General features: G+C 39.4%; 2 protein-coding genes across 3 annotated transcripts; both read right to left on the reverse strand.

Annotated features, from left to right (window-relative positions):
* Positions 1-280: 280 nt before the first annotated feature.
* On the reverse strand, positions 281-10,789 carry pip4k2ca (phosphatidylinositol-5-phosphate 4-kinase, type II, gamma a). Of its 2 annotated transcripts, none has more exons than XM_026368097.1 (10): positions 10,350-10,789; positions 9,138-9,238; positions 8,825-8,921; positions 8,486-8,635; positions 5,575-5,721; positions 5,162-5,200; positions 4,968-5,081; positions 4,168-4,432; positions 3,312-3,415; positions 281-3,171 (listed from the first exon to the last, which is right to left on the reverse strand). In XM_026368097.1, the coding sequence occupies exons 1-10, from the start codon at positions 10,506-10,508 to the stop codon at positions 3,091-3,093; spliced, it is 1,257 nt and encodes a 418-aa protein (XP_026223882.1). In that variant the 5' UTR covers positions 10,509-10,789; the 3' UTR covers positions 281-3,090. The 2 variants fall into 2 exon arrangements, with proteins under 2 accessions (XP_026223882.1, XP_026223883.1); XM_026368098.1 differs by having other exon boundaries at positions 9,138-9,235; positions 10,350-10,787.
* Positions 10,790-17,695: 6,906 nt separating this feature from the next.
* On the reverse strand, positions 17,696-21,421 carry igfbp6b (insulin-like growth factor binding protein 6b). Its single transcript, XM_026369090.1, has 4 exons — positions 20,789-21,421; positions 19,925-19,959; positions 19,061-19,180; positions 17,696-18,685 (listed from the first exon to the last, which is right to left on the reverse strand). The coding sequence occupies exons 1-4, from the start codon at positions 21,123-21,125 to the stop codon at positions 18,572-18,574; spliced, it is 606 nt and encodes a 201-aa protein (XP_026224875.1). The 5' UTR covers positions 21,126-21,421; the 3' UTR covers positions 17,696-18,571.
* Between the last annotated feature and the right edge of the window lie 1,100 nt (positions 21,422-22,521).

Raw genomic sequence — 22,521 nt, forward strand, 5'->3', positions numbered from 1 at the left:
AGCATCTTGTCTGATGGAGAAAAACCATTTTGGTTTCATCAGATCAAAGAACCCTCTTCCAATGGACCATGAAGTCTTTCACATGCCTATTGATGAACTCAGTTCTTGAATCAACATGACTTTCTTCAACAGTGACTTTCTCCTCAGTCTCTCTTATCTCAGCTGCTTAAACTTGTAACTCCCTCAGACTAGTCATCAGTGTGTTAGTGGCCTCTCTCACCAGTCTCCCCCCCCCACACACACACACCCTGAAACAATAATGAACCACACACATCTCAGAAATTCTTTGTAAAATATATTTTGGTCCAAAAGCTGATTTGCAAAAATACAATATGTGCAATCATCGATTAGATGAGGCATCATGGAGTGTATCATTGTATCTATGCTGCCTCGCCAGTGTTTAGGAATGCTGCGTTATATTGTGTTAATTCTACCTGCATGAGCTACTGAAATGTAGTGTTATTGTTTAAAAAGGTTTAACACAGTACCCTGCTTATGACTAAATCCCAAATATCATTACTACACACAGACAACAGTTCCTACATGTACAGTAGTTGTAGCTCTATTGCTATATTTTTACAGTGTTATCATATCACAATGATTCACATAAAGCACATTTTCCATATCAATGTCCAAAACACGAGGAGTTCAAGAGGACTCTGACCAGAATAATGACGAACATCAACACATCATGTATTTCATCAAGTTACTTCATTATTGCAGGTCCAGCTCTGTGGTACAGTAGCTGCAAGCTGCAAAAATGGTTACAGGTTTACCCATTTGATATGCTTACTATATAAATACAACACATCTACTGTTTCAATTGACAATGCTATTCTGTACATTGACGTTGAGATTCAGTAGACTTTGGTGGAAAACATTTGATTCATTGAGACTGTGTTTCATTGAACTGCTCTCTCAGAGTCAAATTAGATGTATGCAAACTGAAAAGCCTACATATTTGGCACACTGCTTCTATAGACAAATGTCCAGACTATCATAATTCTATACTACATATCTCTATTGATTATTATTCTAACCTTTACAGAAACAATTTGACACTTCTGAGAACTACACCTGCTCACTTTCTTACCAAGTTAGAAAAGAAGATGGACAACAGTCAGATTGTGTTAGAAAAGAACCCTTTAGCATGACATGGTGTCCAACCACGTGGGAATATAAGAGTAAACTGAAAATGACAGTGGGGAGAGGAGATAGGTTAGATATTAGGTTCTGGTTCATTTTTCACTTTCTTGCAGTCGGCCAATAATAGTGCTAAAGTTGTCCTGAAAGTTCCACTTTTGGTTCTCTGGTATTTTGGGTTTTTTTTGTGCCTTTTAGAAGCAATTCACCCATGTTCCTCATCAAAGTGTGTTCAGAGTTTACCCTTCCCGGTGAGCACTTATGAGCCTGTGAAAATGTGTTTTATAAAGCCTTTTGTTGCCTCAGAAGGAGCTGACTGATAAATGATCTCAAGTGAGGTCATTTAAGTTGGATTCAGTTGGGTCTAAACATGTCTGAAAGTGACAAAAATAAAACAAAAACAAACAAACAAACAAACAAACAAAAGGTGGTGGTTCCTTATGCCTGCTTGAAGCTGGAGTCTTTATGCTGCATTAGCCAGAACTAACATAACACACCTAAATAAACTGACCCTCAAGTTGCATTGTGGGTAACGTAGGCACCAGGTTTTCAAAAGGGAGAAGAATATGCTGAAACATTTTTAACTTCCATCGTGAGGATGACATAAGAGTGCAATGCTTGGTGGAGTGTTACTCTATGTTAAATATGGAGCGTAGGCCAGCAGCTGGCTAACTTAGCTTAGCATAAAAACTGGAGTAACTTTAAACTTCACAAATAGCTTATGCCAAAAAAAAGCAGAAGTGTAAAAATGATACATGGTTTTAAAATGACTCATGTGCCATCCTTATGTTCAAAGACTAAAGGAAGTCAATGCTTGTTTGTAGTAGAGGTACTGCTTATTTTTGTTTTTATTTTAAACCTTTATACATGCTACCTATACCTCATCTCCACTGTTTGAGCTAAGCTAACCATGTCCTGGCTATAGAGAGCTAAAGTTATTCCTTCATTCCATTAGCATCAGCAACTCAGTGCAATCTCCCATTAACCAATTCACCAACTACAAAAACAAAAGCTATTACAGGTTGAAAGCTTTGTGTGTTAAGTAAATTAAATTAATCAGCAATATAGTTGCTAGCGTCTAAAACTACAGCTCCCATGGAACAAACTACAAGTGCAGGTACTTGGTGTTCTACATCCATAAAACTCACCAACACATTCTTCTAAAGTCATTCTCCTCCCCTGTCCTGCTGTTATACCACACATGGCACCAGTCCACTTACTTATGGACTCTCTTTTTCCTTCAAGCTGTAATCTGTATCCCTTCAACACCAGGGTTCATTAGAAACAATGTTTTTTTAGAAATCACTCCAAACATAAATAATGATATTAGAATTGTGTTTTTCGATAACAACTGTCCTTATCATTATACACAAGCTACCTTACATGTGTTGAAAAAGGCTGCTTTCCAAGGCTGGACTTTTGTTCAAACATCTATTCCACCTCTATCTCACACTCCGGATTGGTAACTCAAAGTGGGATTTTGGGATGGGAAGTTCTGAGTTTACTTCATCTCCCTGTAGCCTTATATTTCATGGACAAATATTGCAGGTATTACTCGTTTCCATTGACTCTCAACATTACAGTGGCTAAGAATATTTCTCAACACATCAGATTTAGGTCATGTCCAGGAAACCAGAGAAAATATGACAAAAAAAGAAGAAAAGAAAATTGATCTATCACTTATGCTGTCCAACACACTGAACACTGATCAACAGCTGTTTGTTTATAAGACTCTATTGCTCCAGAGTTCTTAACATCTATAAGAAATACACCTTAAATCTTAAAAATAAATATACGCATCTTAGGTAGAATATTATTTTCCTACTGTGTAAGTAAGTAGTCTCGCCTCACGTCACCAAATTTAAATAATGATCTGCATGTGGATACTACTTTTGGTCAATGGTACAACTGGCTTTTAGCTCTTGTGGCAGTGTTCATAGCTGAGTGTTATGCAAAAATGTTTGAGATGAAGTCACGAAATCGTTTGGCGTACTGCTCGGGGTGGACCGTGGAGATTTCAGCACCAGCCTGCGATAATGAAAGGAGGGGGAAAAAAAAAAAAAAAAACGTCATCAGCATCATTTGTTCACTGTTCACATCATACATTTCATGACATGAGAGCAGACAGCACCTCTCCACCCAATACCTGCCTGTCTTATGTTACTCACCCCATGCTTGACAGTTTTTGCTGCATGAGCGGCCTTCTTCTTGGTGTCGTACTGTGTAAGTACGTCAATCAGGCCCATGAAATAGACTTCCTTTTGAGGGGCTCCTGAAATGAAAGGCAGAGAAAATCTGAGTAATTTAATTGGGTTTGTATTGGCAACAGCAGTGACATGACTCCTTTTAATGAAAGATATTGACATAAATTAACATCAAACTTTACAAACAGAATATAGTTCTCTTCTGGATGGCCTAGGTTTTAATTTAATATAAAATAATCAATAACGCCGTTCAAAATGTCTTGATAAATCTGACATTTTGTTTACCCACAACCAAAAAATCTACAATTCTATTATATCTTCACATGTAACAGGTCGTTTCAAACTAGCAACAACAAATTGCCATCCCAGCAACACCAGGTTACTGTAACATTACTAATTCTTAGATCAGCTATTGTTAGCGTTACCAGTTTACAACAATGCATTATGCTGTATTTTGTGCAGGGTGTGTTAGACAGTATTGTGTGTATGAAGCTCTCACAAGGCTGATGTGAAAAACATTCACAGTTTGGGGTTGGGTGAGGTTCGGAGTTGGAAATCCAACTTTAGGGGGTTCCTTTTGAACTGGGAATTTTAAATGGACATGTTCTCAGAAAGAAAAAGGATTCCAGTATCTACCCTCCCATAAAAACTGACTAAAGACTAGAAGTTTGTTACAATGGAATGATCCAAATGAATATACACCGCAAGGAAGGGCTTCTCCCTTCTCTCTGACCTACCTTGTAACTTTGTACCTCACTTGTAAGTCAATTTAGATAAAAGCATCTGCCAAATGACCAACTGTAAATGTAAAGGTATTCACCTGGGCAGCTGCCAACTGCGTACACATCCACATAGGGGTCGAACTCCCCGGGGCCCAGAGGTTTATAGGAGGACATGTACCCGGCAATGCCCTCTGGAGAGGTGCCGTAAGAGCCCACCGTAGGGCCTGGAGCCAGGCCGTTCTCTGCTTCCGGTTCCTCCTCGTTGGAAACCTCCTCACCTTCCTCTTCCTCACGTTCAGCTCGACCCACGTCATGAATTCCAAGCAGCAGGCTGTAGTCCATGATCTTCAGCCTCACTAGAAACTGAGGGAAACAGAATTTTTACATGAGAATACAGATTTATGGTAAGAGGGAGACACAAGGTGAAACTGTGCTGTCAAATTAACACTAAAACTGTCAATTGGCAAAAAATGTCCTACTTGACCATCATTAAATACATTTTTAAGCACACATGACAAATGATGCATCATCTGTTATTTTGTTAAAATGATCACTGGTTGCAGTCTTAAGATTAGCTCTCTGTGTACTTTGTTTTAAGCTATAACTGAATTATTACTATGGAATAATCTAGATTTTCTAGATTTCTTCTGGATATATTTTTTATCTAGGACATGTCAACAAAAAGCAAGAAATTCCCCTGACACATTATCTAAAAATAATATAACAAAGCTGAAGGTATTTATTATTATTGAATTAATAGTTAATTTATCCTCTCATTTAACCCTTTTCTTATTAAATTATTTTCCATCTGCCCCCTTTGCTTGTGTGTCGATGCTGCCACTGTGTGGTAGAGATGTGTAATGGCAGTGACGGTCACATTTAAGAGAACACTGCCCACCTCCACGTCTCTGTTGAGTTTCTCCATCAACTTCCCCTTCTGCTCCTCAGTTACATAAATCTTCTGCATGTTGTTCCTGAAGTCCATGTCTTTGAAGGTAGGAAGCTCTTTTCCCTTCAGGAAAAATTATCTTTAGCAAAATGCAGCTAAATCCTGATATTATAGACACTCAGCCAAGATGTGTTTCTACTCACTTTCTCTTTGTCACTTGCTTCCCGAGCCACCAGAGAGCCCTGCAGGAACAAACGGCTGTAAATATCCTGACTGATACATTTCAGAAACACAACATTAAACCCTTTCTTGTTTGAAAAAGCAAAAGCTGGGAATTAGGATTGCTACAAAGTATTCTTTTCATTAGTGATTAATCTAGTTTGGTCTATAAAATGTTAGAGATGCACATCACAACTTCCTAAATACGAAATTAATGTCAGCATATTTCTTGTTTTTGTCCGGTTCAAAACAACAAATGACAAGGTCAACATGCAGGAACATTGTAGAAAAGCTGATCTCCATATACAGTAACTTCCACATTTCTTTATGAACCAGTGATGAGAAGTAGGATGTTTAATTCAATAGCCAGACTGTTTGTCGTGCACTTCCTCCTCACCTTCAGATCGTACTTCCTGTGTACCACTAGTCTGTGGCTGAACATGTTCCTCATTACGATCAGGTAGGTCTCCTCACTGTCCACGCTCACCCGGTACATACCCAGGAACTGTGGCAGCAGTGTGCTACCGTGACACTTCACTATGTGCTGCAGGAGGGTTGGAAAGAACAGTGAATGTGGATGGCAGGTGCAGAAAGTATGTCAGTGTGATGTCTTAATGTTATGTTTCTAAGGAATTAAATTAAGGGACAAACTCACTGTAGATCTGAGAACAGTCTTAAAGGCATAGCAGCTCACATTAAGCAAAAATCAAAACCTCACTTGGAACGTAAACTAAACCTGTCCTCAGGGAGAACAATCTTTGTTCAAGGTAGTGGTCACGTTACAATGTAGTGCTATACCATACAAGATGTACTGACCATTTAAAGGTCAAATAGAGACTAGAGAATGTAGAGAGAATGTACAGTACATAGAATGAGTCGCTGTAAATGGCCCTGTTTTTTTCTTTTGCCATTTTATGATTTTAATGTTCTTTTCAACAGTATCTGATGAAACGAAAATGTGGATATTTGTTTGGAAAACTAGTCATCGAAATCAGCAGGGAAAACAACCTGATGAGTTAAGAAGTATGGTTTTGTCTCTGCCTACTAAGGTGGGCGTGTGTTCAACTCCCCTTATGAAATGGTTTCACACACAATGAATATGGGGCACTTTGCCCAAGGACACTTATATATGGCATAGAGCTGACAATCGAACCCCCACCCCCACAATTGTTCCTCCTGTAAGTGGGCATCTGTGGGGACAGAATATGTTGGTGGCAGCATGGAGACCAGAGGAAACAGGTAAGAGTGAAAGTTGGCTGCAATACAATGGGAAACTGGACAAAGCTAATTACTAACTGTTGTTTTGCGTGTCTGTGTTGAGGACGCACGAAATAAAACTTTTAACAGCAAGTCCTGACCCCATTGTTTTACTATAAAAATTATGCACTAAAGGGAGAAATAATACATAAACAGCAACATGCGCACTGTCATGATCTATGAAGGAAACTGTGCTCTGACAACAATAAGTTCATTCAGGGCCAAGTGAATAAAAAAAAAAAAAAAATCTCTGTGAAACAGAGCTACCATTTTCCTCCCTCTTAGTTTTATGTAGGCTGTGGAACCACAGGCAGCACATTCCAAAAAGAGCTCAAAGCAGCCAGCGTTTACTTAGTGGCATGTTTAGCCTAAAGTGAGACCTATTTTTTTATTTTTTTTAAGTTGCCATGTGACTCTGACTCTGTGCTATAAGTATGAACACCGACACGAGATCAGACAACTAATGTGACGTGAGACCGAACAGAAACAAAGAAAACAGAGGTCAAAGTATGTCACCTCTCTCTTATCTCGCCCACAAATGTACTCCACCATTTACATAAACACAGATATGAGCATTTGAATATCTCCACCAAACAACAACTGTATAACAGAGCATGTGTTCTGTCCTCTGCACTCAGTAATGCTGCAACATCAGCTAACTTTCACAACACAGAGCAGTATTTTTGGGCTGAATGTATAGCCGTCCTCATGCTGACTGCACAATTCTGACGCTTTTGGCAACGTTTAATCTAAAAACATCATGTCTCAGTTAACTTCCTTCACCTGTAGCAGAGATACCAAAGAAGTCCCCCAGGAAGTGCTCACTTTAGAAACTTTATGACAAAGGCACTTTGGGTTTTATGACTACAAAAAGCTCCAAACAAAGGCTAAAGAGGAAATAAATAGGACACAAAGCGAGGCAGATGTGTACTTTGTGCACAGGGTACTGCTAGCTCCAGACAACAAGAGATTTCTGTTCAATAAGATGGTTACTGTCAAAATAGTAATTAAGGAACTGACTTGATGTGTTTGTTTATCCATTCTAAGATTTTAATAGGTGAAGTATATGCTTAGTGCTTCTCACTGGGTGGTATATATATATATTTTTTTTTTTTTAAACTCTGTAGCAGTCACTTCACAGGAAGGGGTGACACCTGCACTACATCCTGACAAAGACTAGTCAGATTTTTATTTTTCAGTGTCTGTGACACTGAAAGCAAAATATGTTGTTGAAGTTGAATAAATCACTAAGGGAACGACTGAACTGGACTGAGATTTGAGATGTTTCACATGGAGGTTTATTTGTAGCCTGAGTTTCACTGCAGGCTCTAACAGGAAGAACACACTTCCTCCAAAAATCTGCCAGTCGAGATTAAAATTCAATTAATCAGTTCACACTGTGATACATGTTGTAAGTGTACACAAAACAACAACGAGGAATCCCAAAGCTGTCATCAGTACGGATAATCAAAGAAAATTAGGTTATGCCATTTTCCAAATGCTGTTTGTGTTTCTAGCTGCCATCAGATAGGGAAAGACCAAATAAAAAGCAATCTGAATGTTATTCTATCAGTTCCTCCAGCTTCAACCCTCATAACCAGATAATGTCTCATCAATAAAAATAAATTATGAGTGCAAATCAGTGTGTAGTCAGTCCCTCTCACAGGTGACTCACAGATACTGTCAAAGAGCTCAGTCAGCTCAGCTAACCATCTGAAATCACAACAGTCACATAGCAGCAGGTGTGCATGTTGTGCAAATGTTGTTCCCATCACAGTTTAACTGTTTCTGTTAACAAAGGTAAGATATTATATGCATACTGTTATCACTTGACATTTTACATGCTACTAAATTCGATTGCACATGCATGTGACCCATTTTGAAAGATTTACTTCTTCATTAGGAACCAACGAGACACAGTCACAGACAGTCTAGGGAAAGACGAGGACTAACTCCTTGTAGTTTGTGGTGTTTTTGTGGTATTTAGTGACAATAAGAAAATGAAAAACGATCACCAGACTTTTACAGTCCTTTAACCATCCAGGCCTTACCTGGTGATACTCAGACAGGATATTGTGCATGTCTGCAACATCCTCGCTGGAGATTTGCTTGATGACCAGAGTTCTATCGTAGGAGTAGAGGAGCAGACCCTCTCCCTGGTCGTCCAAGCTCCTCACTGGGGAGCTTCGGGTCAACGATACCTGGTGATTGTAAGACAAAGAGCAGGTTAGCACAGGACTGCAAGCTTTTAAGCTTAAAAGGTGCTTATCAGGAAAACGTATTCTTCTAGAATGACACTTGAGTAAGTACAATTGAGGGTCTGCAAATTAAGAAACCTTATAAACATACAAGTACAAGTACATTGACTAGTACAACGGTAGATCACTAACCTGATAGTCCAGATCTTCAATACCAAACCGTTCCCTTAGATTACGAAAGACCTGAGGACAATATTCTTTGAATTTGAAGTGTCCTGGAAGGTTTTCTCTGAAAAGAGAGAGAAAGGGGAAATGAGAAGGAGTCCAAAACATCTGTTAGGCTCTACGGTTCAACACATAATATAGGCATAATGCACACCAACTGTCTGACTTTATCTTTCAGGAACACATTTCTCGACCTACGCACTGTGGTCTAACTCTCTTATATTTTATTTATCAAATTTCAACTGGCGTTCTTTTCAGCATGGACTTATTTCTGTCTTACTTGTTGAAGAGGTGGTTGTTGACTTTAATCTTGGTGTTGGCTTTAAAGTCATCAGGCAGCAGCATGACAGGAACAGGTACCTGGTTGAGATCATTGATCTGCTGAGAGAAGAGCCACTTACTAAACAGCCCTGATGACTGTTGAAAATAGGACAATGTCAATTATAGCCTTGCTGCAATTAGTGAACTAACAAACTAAGAAAACAATAATCAAGAACTACTACTATAATTGATAAATAGCTGAGGTGATTTTTCAAATGAAACCGCTAAACATTCAGTGGTTCTGGCAATTTTCTGACAACTATTTTTTTTACATAGTCTTGAAGCACAATTTAAAACAAAACAATATTACCTTTCTGCTGACAGTCAGGCTGTCACAGCAAATACCATTTACACACTTGAGAACGCAACATTAGATGATGTTAAACCTGTTATGCTACTGTCTTTCCTGTTACACCTGGTATTCATTCACCCACCACATTCAGTGGAATGATTAAAAAACGGATGCAGTATTGCTGCAAAGATATTTTTAACAAGGTCACACACTGTAATTTGACAGCTGCTGCCAGATATGGGCCAGTAAGGATTTAATGGAGCTGTGAACCCATAATGTTCGCACATTATCATAGCAGCTTAGCACAAACAGGTTCCCAGACATATATGTTTATAGACTGATAACAGCTCACCTATCAACGTGATAGTTATTTTAAAAGAAAAATCAATCTTTACTGGATCAAGCTTCTTAGATGTGAATATCTATTGTGTTTACCCTTTACAGCCTACATACATCAAAAGTACTGTCATAGGCTGTATGACTAAGAAAAGCTTTAGTTGTTTCACACTTAAAAAGGTACCCCTTAAATTGAAAACCAGTTCACAAATTAGTTGCCAATTAAATATAAGTCAATAGGGTGATCACTGAATGGACCAAAGCAGCTCTACAGTCAAATCATTTAACAGAAAAACAACAGAGTGAGGAGGTTTTGAGGCCCCTGGGCTGTGGGACACTTTGCCCGGGTAACAGGCTAATCCAGCCTTTAGTGTCACTGAACCTAATGAGTCAAAGATTTCGGAGTAACATCCTGACCTTTTTGTTGACACGCTGTTTAAGTATCTCATTCTCCTCGTTCCTGCTAACTGAGCAACTCAAATGTACCTGACAGCCTGTGGTTCACGTTAGCATGCGCTGCAACGTTAGCTTCCACTGACTCACCGAGTGATTGACGCCCCACATAAAGACGCTCAGCACAGGGTCGCTGGCCCGAAACACCTTCACCTTCTGCTGCACAAAATGCTTCTTCTTCGTTTTAGTCTTGGGAGCCAGGATTACCATAGGACTGGAGGTAGCCCCCGAGTTACCGAGGGAAGCCATGACGGCAAACAAGCGCTCCTCGTCCCCTGTTGAGAGCGCTGGTGCAGGCGGTGACACTTCTTCCTGATAGCTAACGTTCCCTAAACTAGCTTCTCTCTCGATACAGCGGCGACAACTAAAGGTCACCGTCGGAGGTTCGCTTTAGTTACACTGACTCTGTTTTTGTAACGCACAAATGAACGTTTAAGCTCGCGTTATGAATCATTCTTTAACTTCACCCATGCGTGACTAACCGACCACACACTGCTAGATGATGACTGACAGTCTGACCGCCCCCGTGAGCCCACCCCTGTTATTATCAACCACGTGGTGAGCGTTTGATTGACAGGTGGCAGAGACCAATGGAAATCACACTGCAGCGTCATGTGACCACAGATGGGTGGGTAAATTGAAGTACGTGATATATTCACTTTCAAGTTATAGGTCGGAATTTTCAACTCCGTCTATAACATCAGTTGTTAGTATTATTCCATTCATTTATTAAGGACTGAACATTATATATTTCTGTAGAATCCTTATTTATGAGGAGCATGTGAAATAAATCTAGACTACACATGTTTGTGTATTCTGCCATTATTCTGTCTATATAAATAGACTACTATAGTTTAAAACACAGTACAGAATGTCTTCCCAATAGCTCATTTCAGCATGGACGTAAATCATTTTAGGTGGTACTTTTTCTTTTAGCAGAAATGACTATGCAAAGCTTATGGGAAAATGTCAGTGGTAGGGGACAACTCAGATCAGTAATTGAACTAAAACTCCTTTAAATATCATTCAAATATATATACAGTAGGTATCTTATTATCATTATTTTAATTTTATAATAGACGCTTTATTCATGCAGACAGGCAGCAACAGTTAGTGCCAGAGGATTAGTGTTCATTGTCTTGTCCATGGCAGAAAATCAACAACTTTGTTTTAAATTAGATTTACATTGCAAGCAGTAATTCTAAGAATGTCCCCTGTTTAAATGTAAGCATTTGTTGCTGATTTTCTATTTTATATAATTGTAATTTGAATAGGTTTGGCCATTGAACTAAACAAGATACACTATAGATTAAATGATAATGGAAACAATTGTCCTACTTTGGCTCATCAAACCATAAAAAGAGAAGGAAACAGATAACATATGAAATAAGTAACATGCAGAACAGCTGTGGAAAGGGGATTTCAGTAAGTCAACAGAAACTGCTGTATACAATAAAACATAAAGATAAAACATATAAAACAAAAAATAAAACATTCAAATATGTCATAAAATACTATGGAGCAAGACATGTAGTATGAAGTGTGAAAATAAATAAGAATAAAAGTCATCTTTGAACTGAGACACTGAGGTCTGTCAGGATGCTCATCTCTTGTCCTATGGGGTGAATAATGAAAGATTCTGCCACAAAATGTAAATGTAAATGTTAACAAATGTATTCTATTTGCTTTCTACCTTTTCATAGAGGTTACAATAAAAAAAAAAAAGACTATCAAAAGAGAAGTAAATTAGCATTTCCACAACATACATATAAAATGTTGTTTTGCTGTTTTTGTTTTTGCAAGTACTTCCTTATAATACATCCATACCTTTACCTAAGTTATTCATACTTCATGGTCTTCTACTGTAGTCATATGTTTTCCACCAGCAATGAACAACATTTTCTACAGCACACTGACCATCCCCTACACAACATCCTTTTGGAACAGAGAAGTGGCTACAGTGGATGACTCACCTCACTACGTTGCAGGACTGAAGGATACACGAGATCCTTCATCCGCATGGCCATCAAACTTTACAACACCCTGGTCAACAACACATGATTAATTATCACTTTCACTATCTTTATCTACAAGACTAAGGAAGTTAGCTCCATGGTACAATTCACAAATACGTAGCTTAAAGCAGAAATCACGCAAACTGGAAAGGAGGTGGCGTTCCACCAATTTACATGAATATTGCCTAGCCTGGACAGATAGTTTAATAATATATAAAAAAGCCCTATGTAAAGCTAGAACTTCATATTACTCCTCATTAATAGAGGCAAATAAGAACAACCCTAGGTTTCTTTTCAGCACTGTAGCCAGGCTGACAAAGAGTCATAGCTCTGTTGAACCTAGTATTCCATCAACTCTCAGCAGCAATGACTTCATGAATTTCTTTACAAATAAAATCATAACTATTAGAGGAAAAGAATTATCAGATCCTCCATGTATGCAGCATGGACTGTACAACAACTCTCGATTCATCTGCAAGACCACGCTCGTACTTAGACTGCTTCCTCCCCGTAGATCATTCTGAATTAATTTCAGTAATTAATTCCTCTAAACCATCAACATGTCTCTTAGATCCCATCCCGACTAGACTCCTCAAGGATGTCTTACCTTTGATCAGCACGTCCATATTAGATCAGATCAATCTCTCTTTACAAATAGGCTACGTACCACAGGCCCCTACTCAAAAAGCCTACTCTGGATTCAGAGGTCTTAGTGAATTATAGACCAATATCCAATCTGCCCTTTATCTCTAAAATCCTTGAAAAGATAGTTTCTAAGCAATTGTACGACCACCTGCGTAGCAATAACTTGTATGAAGATTTTCAGTCAGGATTTAGAGTACATCATAGTACAGAAACAGCACTGGTAAAGGTTACTAATGATTATCTTATCTTATCTTATCTTATCTTATCTTATCTTATCTTATCTTATCTTATCTTATCTTATCTTATCTTATCTTATCTTATCTTATCTTATCTTAACATGAAGACAACAAGGGCAAAGTTAACAAACTTCTTAGTTATCTTAGAGATAAAAATCCCTCTTTGTTGGCTTGAACTATGCGAAATTATTCCAACTGTGTGCTTTAGTAACTTAACTGAAGGAACCTAGACGTTAGATACATCAGCTTGCAGATGTATTTATGTATGTAGCAGATATTTTTAACCTCCAGGGGGCAGCAAAACCCCAAAACAAACTCACAAAGCCATCCTTTGGGTTAATGAGTATTTACTGAGGCTTCCCACAGAAACAGAGCTTCCCACATGTTTATATGAGCCAATATTGTTTAGGTTTATCATTAATGACACACTCCATTAAGTAATATTCCACTTCTATAATGTTAATATAAATCACTCTAGTCAAGTATGAGTATCCCATGCAAGGGGAGACTGAAAGATTTGAGGGCCCTGACATATCTAGTTATGCTGTTATCACTCATAAAAATAACCCAAAATGTTTTGATTTACTGATTTCTAAAGATGCAGTGTGTACCAGCTTTCCTCTGTCACCGGTACTGGAAAACAGAAGTACTTTTGCTTCAGTTTGCTAAATATAATTGGGATGTAATTCTAGTCAAAGCTGAAATGTGCAAGACTCGAAATCAATCCACTCCTCTCTGCCTAGCCTTATTCTTGTCACTTATGTCTTTCCACAATAAGTAGGAAACTATAAAATGGATAAATCCGACAAACAAAAATCACTTTCCCTGATTGGTTAAAAGGCCTAAGCCAAAACACTGTTCTAGCTTTAATTACATTTTTTTAACTTCTTCTTGTGTAGTTCTTTAAACTAAAGTCCTCCTTCCATACTAGAACCAGTATCTGGTTGTTTGTTTGTGTTCCTCTCTCGTTCTCTCTCTTCGTTTTCTTTTCTTGTTTTATCTTATTTATCTCTGTCACTGTTTTTATGGGGGTCAGAGAAACAGAAGACTGTGGTGGCGTCATTTGTGTTATATTGGTGCTGTTAGTGATTTTTTCTTATTGCAACATATATGTGCACGTAAGATTTTAGCATAATTGTATATGTGTTACAACCTTGATTCCAAAAAAACTTCGATGCTGTGTAAAAGCTACATAAAAAGAGAATGCAGAGTTTGGCAAATCTAGCGAACCCATACATTATTCACAATAAACAAATAAAACATAGCAAAAAAACTGACAATATGTCATTTTGAAGTGGATGGCAGCAACAAGTTATAAATGAAATTGTGACAGAGGCGACAAAAAGCTGGGAAAGCAAGATGAGACTAACAAGGAAGAGCTGTAAGAACATTCTGCAGATAATTAGGTTCGTTGTCAAAAAGTCAGTAACATGACTGGGTATAGAAAAACCATCTTAGAGAGTGAGAGTCTTTGAATAGATCAGCATAAAAATAGAGTAGTAGTGGATTTTACACAGTGTTTACACGCAAGATGAGTTTAGGAATTGAGTTTAGCATTAGAATATTTACAGTGGCACTTGCCAAGTTTCTGAATCCTAGAACTCACTCTGGTTCTGCATCCTGTAAATATAACTTACAATGTGATGAATTTCATGCTAGTCCTGAAACTAGATGAAGGGAAACTAATTTGAAAATGAAACCAAGACATTAGTTTTGTTCATGTATTTACTGTGAAAATTGATGCAAAATTCAACATGTGTTTAAGGCAACAGTGCCGTATGTGAACCAGTGCCTTAATCAATTGCTGTGACCCTCTTTTTATCAATAACCTCAACTAAATGCTTCCACACAGTGTTTTTTAGCCATGCACCACTACTTCGAGGGATTTAGGATGTTGGTTAGGTTACAATTTTTATTTGTATAGCGCTTTTTATAATTGACATTGTCGCAAAGCAGCTTTACACAACCAAAGACTTTCCTTCATGAACTGCCTGCATCAAGTCACTTTATATCATTTCTAAAGAATTAGGGTCAAGGCATAGATCTGGCCATACCAAAACATTACAGTTCATATGTTTTACCCATTGTTTGCTAGAATTGTGTTTGCCATGCTGCATGGTTCATTTTCTGTTACTGCTTCAGTAAATACACACCACATACACATTCACAGTTTTATCAATGATGACAAACTGTTCTCGTCCAGAGACAGCAAAGCAGACCCAAATCATGACACTGCCACCACCATGTTTGACAAATGGAAAACGGTTCTTCTGTTTGAATGTAGAAGAACCATTACTTTCTGGTTCAGACAAATGGCCTTGACAAAACTGTAGAAGGACAGTAATGTTGCCAGTACTGTCCTCCATGAGAGCTCCATGCATCTCTGTTAAGAGATTAGCACCTAAAGAAGAGGCCTTTAGTTTCCTACCTGGTCCTTATGATCTCTCCTGGTCTATTACACACCTTGCTCTCATCTTGCTTCAGATGTGATCATTGTTGGTCAACCACAATTGTTTTAATTACCTTGAGGCCGAATAAGAGTATGCGCCACAAAAAATAAATGAGGTTCTGCCATTATTTAAATTGGGGACAGGATTGGGTTCTTCTACTCTACAACATCTAAGAGTGTGATACAGTGTGCTTAACAGATAGCCTATTTGTGTTTCCATCCTATGCTCAATTCATAGAACATCATCTAAGAGCATCAAACACATACACCCTAGATAAAGAGTGAGGCTGTGTGTTGGTGGGTTTCTACAAAGGATCATGCTTTTCTTTCCTTTTTTTCAGCAAGGCCTTCATTTCATATAAAGCATGGACAAGTGGGATATTCTATGCTGTTACCTTGGAAACAGGCATGTATCGAGTCCCCGGGTCGCGAAGCAGAAGAGAATTATCCTTTATGTGCCTTGTAATGGCACACACAGCAGCATGAGTCTAATGCGCTCTAATGCATAATTTCTGTTTCACTGCTGGTGACTAGTTGCTGTGACTGCAGAGGGGATTCTCACAGGCAGGAGCATAAAGCCTCAAACCAAGGCAAAAATCTTGTTCATGTGTTTGAGACTCACACTTTTATTAAGTAAACAAGTTGGTCTTATTACTCTTATGAGATCTACAGTTAGTTCTAGATCTAGCTCTAGATCTAAAGACGAAAGTTTGTACTTTTAAAACAATGTCTGCCTCTCTGAGACTTTGATTGCAAGTGCAAACACAGATAACATCAGACTTCAGTCAAACATGATGCTGACAGCGTGGTTCTTCAGGACCAGGTGTAAGGAAACATGGATTCGGAGATCTACAGTGGTATGAAGATCTGATATAGCTTTGTATGAGATATACACAGATAGAGAAGAAATCAGGAAGTTGTTGACTTTTTCACTGTATCTTTTCCAGCTTAAGAACCGATGTTTGCCAGTTTTGGTGAAATATTGTGAATGTTTAGCTGTAATAGTTGCTTCTACTTCACATGTTTTCTTGTCATGACTTTTTCATCCACAGTAGCACAATTGTCATGTTTTCAGTTTTGCAGTGAATTAGAGATATCTGCTGGATTGGCACCATATTTCATACTAATGTTCAGAAGAAGAATCCACGTGATGAATCCTACTGACTGTGACTCTGTTTAAATAAATAAACATGACTTGGACAGGGAAGGTTTTCATAGTAGCCTATATAGACTTTACTATTACTGATGTTTTAACATGTAAGCACCATTCTAATTTAGTTAATTGAGGTCCAGCTTAGAAACTTAATAAACTAAGAGATTTTTAATTTCACAGAGGTTCAGGTTAAATAAATATTATAAAAACTTTCTATTTCCTCATGAACATCAATAGCAGCTTTATTCTAGATGTTCCTCTCTGGTTATCAACACCACTTCAAGTGTGTTGCATAAAAGGAACGCACTCCACACCTGTTGTTATATTAATATATTTTTATTCTTCTCCATTTTTATTGTCATTATGTTTTATTTTCATATTTGCAAATCTTACAGGTCCTTTGTGCACGGACCTATCATCACGGCACACACATTGGCACAACAAGATTGGTCAGAAATAGATAAATTCTAATCACACTTTAATAGCACACAATTTCATGACTTTTGCAAGGACTTGGGAAAGACATACTAGAGCAATAACAAATCCGTTTGTTGTTATTTTTTTCCTCTATTTAAATCAGACTTTATAGGATGATGTGCCAAAAATAAAACACAATAGTAACATGGACATTCTCAATTCTCAAATAAACAAAGCATAAATAAAAAGGAAATAAACAATGTGAGATATAACCAGTAGATGTACAGCAGTAAATCAAATAGAGCTCTGATGAATGTGATGCGTTTTGCCATAAAGGTGCCTCTGAAGCACAGTACTTTCCCTAACATGAAATAAAATAATCTCTGTCTTTAAATAAGAAACTGCTGACAATATAAAAATACATGGCATTGTACTGTAGTTCATTAAATAAATCAACAATTCATATATAAAATATTATATTGACGTGTATAAAAATATGCCTTACAACTTTTTGAAAAGGGTTAACAGCCGTAAGCTTTTTATCTGCCACTTCAGAAGACACAGTCGACCACAAAATTCCAACATATGTACAAACGATCAACTAATAAGCAGTCAGACTACCAAAAAAATGACAAAGAAAATGAACCAAAGCATCCAGGATCATATTTGTATGACTATTTTTTCTGACTTGATATATATATATATATATATAGATACTGTAAGGTTCAAGCAGTATTTGATGGAAAAATACATACTCAAAAATAAATTAATAGAAAAGCAATATTCTGTCAATTAGGTAAGTTGATATCAGTGTATCTTTGGAGAGGGGGAGAGAGGATGGTGAGGGAGACACATTTTTCAAATGTCTGTGTCGCATCACCTGTGTAACAGTATTTCAGCCCACTGAGATCAGAACACACACACACACACACAGGCAGTATCAGCTATCCTAAAGTGAAAAGGAAAACAACAAATCTACCAGAAAGCCGGGACAAGAGCCAGGGAACAGAGAGATCATTCGGAGTAACACCGCTTGGGTCACTGAGGCAGTTCATGGAGCAATTAATATGAACATGCAGCACGTCACCAGATGACACAGAGGACACTGCTGCAACTGTTGAACATTCAGGCAGATGTTATTGTTGCTGCTGCTGGACTGTGAGAGTGTGTGTCTCGCTTCTAGAGAAGACATGAACGTTAACTGGTGTGTGTTTTCCACGGGAAGTGGTTTATCCCTGCTACCTCCTGTCCAGGCAGTGTCTAGCACATGCTAAAGCCACCCCCCTCTCCCTGTCCCTATCCCTCCACCACCTCTTCCTCCTCCTCCTCCTCCTCCTCCTCCTCCTGCTGCTTCTCCTCTTCCCCCAGGCTCAGAGCAATAGGAACGGACTCATCCCTCACTCGCCGTCGCATGGTAAAGTGCCATCTTCACTGGCACGTGCGGGCACGGGCGTGCCTAGCTCATCCACGCACCAGCAGTGGCCACGCTGCATGCCCTTGGAGGAGCGGCACTGTGCGAGATCACAAGAGGGAGAGGGAGATTTTGAAAGGGAAAGAAAGAAGGGGCGGGGATTGAGAGGCGAGAGTGGGAAAGGTGGTGAGAGAGGAAGAGAGAGAAAAAGAGAAAATGATATGTCATCATAGCGCACTGCTGGTTCCTGGAGCCCACAGCTGAGAGGCTCAGAGAAAGAAGTGTCAGTTATTCTCAGCCCCTGTGGTCACAGACAAATCTCTGAATGCACAGGAGGAAAATCTGCAGTGGAGCAGCCCTGACACTGAAAAATCTACATAGTGACACAAAGCCAGTGCAGCAAAGACAAATTTTTTTTCATTACAAACTTCTAGTATAATGTTCAATGACGATTCAGGTCATCAGAATGCTCTACCTGCTTTTTCCTGTAGAAGCCTCGAGTGTCACAGTTGGGTATATAGATGTCACGGTCAGACTGGAAGATTGTCAGTTCGAGACCCCTCAGGACACTATTTAGCAGCTTGCGGCAGGGTGCCTGGAAAAACAGTAACGCAAAGTGTGACTTCAAACATCACCAGAGGCAACAAAAGTAAACCAGTGTTCATCTGATGAGCAGGCAGTGGCAAGCTGCTCTCTACCCCTCAGGTGATTGTGCTGGCAGAAATCCTCTTTGATCACAACACATGTCGATGTGAACACAGAGGATTAGCCACAGAGATGCAGCATTAGAGCCCCAGAAACAGAGGATATGTATATTTACATATATCAGATGTCACATATTGTATGACATTATATAACCATATTGTTACACAATGATTTGGCTTTTCAGGTCACTGGATTGTTTGAAGTGACTGTGCAGTTTTAGTGTGAAATGAAAGGCTCGATGGCTCCGGTGGTTATTTCTCACACCATGACACACGTATTGGTTCAAGTGCAGCAGATCAAGCCGCTCATGTAGTGAACAATCTGTGGCGGCCGCGGCTGGCTCGAAACTTTCCTGATTCACATCATGCTCAATTAGTTCTGCCGCATAGCAGCACACACATCACACACAGCACCACGATGCATGGCTTCAGAATGGTGTGTGTACATGCCACTGCAACACCACAAACAACACAGGATCTGTGGCAATTACTCTCTCTAATACAGTGCAGCTCCATGTGCAAAGCCTGTCCATCATATTTGATAAGTCTTAAAGGTTATTGATAAAATGCATCTTATTGAAGTTGACCCATAAGCTTTAGTCATTCAAGCTTGCAAAATAAGAGCATGAACTTACTTTTTCAATGTCACCACTGTGTGAGGGATGTGGACCTGAGAGGACATGAGAATGCAACATTAGGGCATTTTAACATACATTCAGTGTCACATTTTACAACTTACGTTAATGTGTAGTTATGAATCTTTGGATCTTTTTTGTGCAACATTTTACTAAACAGTCAGATGAGCTTGATCTGCAGGCTGGTCATTCAATGGCAGAGACCTTATTTCTAGCAGCAAGTTCCCTTTTACAATAGTTAATCGCAGTGTCTCTGTTTGAACAGTAGATGGAGATCACTGCAATAAAAAAGCAGCTTGATCGGGATGTAGGTGACAGTGTAGCAGTGTCACATTCATTCTGAATTCTCTTCAGAGAGCATGACTTGTAGGACAGATCACTGTCATGCTCCCCCCCAACCCCCACCCCACCCCCACTCCCGACTAACACTGCATAAATCATAAATGCAGGTTCACTTAAACACTGTTGCAACACAATAAATAAATGTATCTGTGCAATTCAGAAACAACCCCTGTTTTTGATTCTTTACCATCAACATGACATTTTTATCTCAGTGGCTCTAGAGGCACTGCAGATGCTGAATGTCTGCAGATTCATCTGTGGTGTACAAAATGCCTCTGGGCGTAAATGTCACACACTGATTGGCCTTTTTTTTTTGTTGGTCAGTATCACATGCAATATACAAGATATACAAGAGGCACACTTTGTGTGTACAGTTACATGTTACAGTATCCTCAGTACACCGCTATAGATGTCTGTAGATGCCTGCAGTGTGCATACATGCGTTTGTGCGCATCTGCAAGTGCATGCACATGCGTGTGCATACGTGATTTAATGCACGTGTGTGTGTGTATGCTATCTTACCTGTGGGGTGGGGCCTCTCTGTGGGGCTAGTCCTGCTGTGCTTGGCGCAAATGCCCCTTCCCTGCAAAAGAGCTTGGAGGGGACTGTGCTCTCGTGGTGGGGGAACACAGCGGAGCCCCTTGGCACAGGTCAGAGTGTACACGCCACAGGGCTCTCCCTGGGCCAACACTGATGTGCTGCTGGCAACATTGTGGTCCCTAGGGGGACGACCTGCCCCTAGTGGATCCCTGCAGCCAGGACACATCTTGAAGGGGCCCAAGCGGTTTGCCCCGGTCCATGATCCGCAGTGAGCAATCAGCAACAAGACAACGGTTGTTAAGTTAGAAAGGATAGGCATTTTCTGTCCAGGTCTCAGGTTCTCCTCACTGTCACTCTCCTGTCAGTTAAATGTGGCTGATGCTATTTCTGGATGTATATATCGCTCTCACTCTCTCTCTCCTTTCCTTTCTCTTCTCTTTCCTCAGTCTCCTTCCTGTTTCTATACAGTAGCTCTTCCTTGGTGCTTTGCCGGTTGAGTCCCCTGCAGTGCCAGAGGAGACAAATGGAGATCGAGAGAGACACAGCAAAGCACCGGCTTTTAAAGATCTGAAAGGCGGTGATAGAGAGTGAGTGAGTGAGTGAGTGAGAGAGAGAAAGAAAGAGACAAAGAGAAAGAGAGAGAGCACAGTTATGACACCTTCAGGGGCTGGGACTGAGAGAGAGACAGAGAGAGAGAGAGAGAGAGAGAGATGGGGGTGGCAGGGAGGGAGAGAGCAAGTGGGGGGTGGATTATGTTCCTTTCAGAAATTATCAAAATCTCCCCACCCTTTCCTGTTGTAACACATACATCCAGCTCTTCTTCTACACTTATATCAGCACAGTTGTCATGTTCAGCTGTTTGCACTTTCTTTTCCAATGTCAGAGACCTTTCTAGAATCATATTTGCCATGGTAACAAAATCAAATGTATATGTGCCTCCATCAGCGTCACCACTGCAATGTCATTTGCTACAACAAATGCACAGCTGTGGGTTTTTCTGTCAGAGCGTGTTTCTGTGATCTCCTGAATCTACTTTAGAATGTTAATATATTACAGAACAGAAGTTCAACATATGTAGCGAGTGATATCTCAGCTTAATCAAATCCCTGCTGAGTCAGATATGTAAAGCAGAGCCTCCACAAAAGGACTAATGCAGCCTGTGATAAGCTTGTCAAGTTCTAGGTTAGATTTGAGCAGTTATGAGACATTAACTGCCTGTATGGGCTGTATCACATGTTGAAATATGAGAGCAGTGGAGGCTATTGCTATTGCCAGTTGTTTGAATTGGAAGAGTAATCATCTGGATAATTAGGAGGAGGAGGAGGAGGACTCACTCTCGCAGGAATGCACATCAACCAACCAGAGCCAAACTGCTAATAATGCAATCCATTGCTCCACTCAGACAGTTAGGATCTTTAAAAGACCACTGCTGAGTCCTTCAATCTTCTACTGTCATCCCTGATACGATTGTATTGTCACGCCTGCACTGTTCTCTAAGGTATTCTGATGGATGCAGGTTAGTGGGTGACTTTACCTGCAGCTGTTATACTAAAACCTTCCAGGTATTTTATTCTCCAAAACTACTTCAGCAGCTTCTGTAAACCCAATTTTCAGAGTAAAATCTGCATGTACTGTTTATGTAAGTTTGTAGAGATTAATGGAGAAAATGTTGAAACAAAAATATCAACTTTAATGCAAAGACTACACATACAGGT

This window comes from Anabas testudineus, chromosome 7 (assembly GCF_900324465.2).
Source record: "Anabas testudineus chromosome 7, fAnaTes1.2, whole genome shotgun sequence".
NCBI lineage: Eukaryota > Metazoa > Chordata > Actinopteri > Anabantiformes > Anabantidae > Anabas > Anabas testudineus.

What these genes read in the sequence shown, in the direction of transcription:
- pip4k2ca (XM_026368097.1), bottom strand. Translation starts at nt 10,508, where the DNA reads ATGGCTTCCCTCGGTAACTCGGGGGCTACCTCCAGTCCTATGGTAATC. An exon ending in TTGAAGATCTGGACTATCAG is followed by an intron (nt 8,636 to 8,824) that starts GTTAGTGATCTA and finishes TACAATCACCAG; the next exon opens with GTATCGTTGACCCGAAGCTC. An exon ending in AACTCAACAGAGACGTGGAG is followed by an intron (nt 4,433 to 4,967) that starts GTGGGCAGTGTT and finishes TGTTTCCCTCAG; the next exon opens with TTTCTAGTGAGGCTGAAGAT.
- igfbp6b (XM_026369090.1), bottom strand. Translation starts at nt 21,125, where the DNA reads ATGCCTATCCTTTCTAACTTAACAACCGTTGTCTTGTTGCTGATTGCT. An exon ending in ACAGTGGTGACATTGAAAAA is followed by an intron (nt 19,181 to 19,924) that starts GTAAGTTCATGC and finishes CTGTTTTTCCAG; the next exon opens with GCACCCTGCCGCAAGCTGCT. An exon ending in GCTTCTACAGGAAAAAGCAG is followed by an intron (nt 18,686 to 19,060) that starts GTAGAGCATTCT and finishes GATCTCGCACAG; the next exon opens with TGCCGCTCCTCCAAGGGCAT.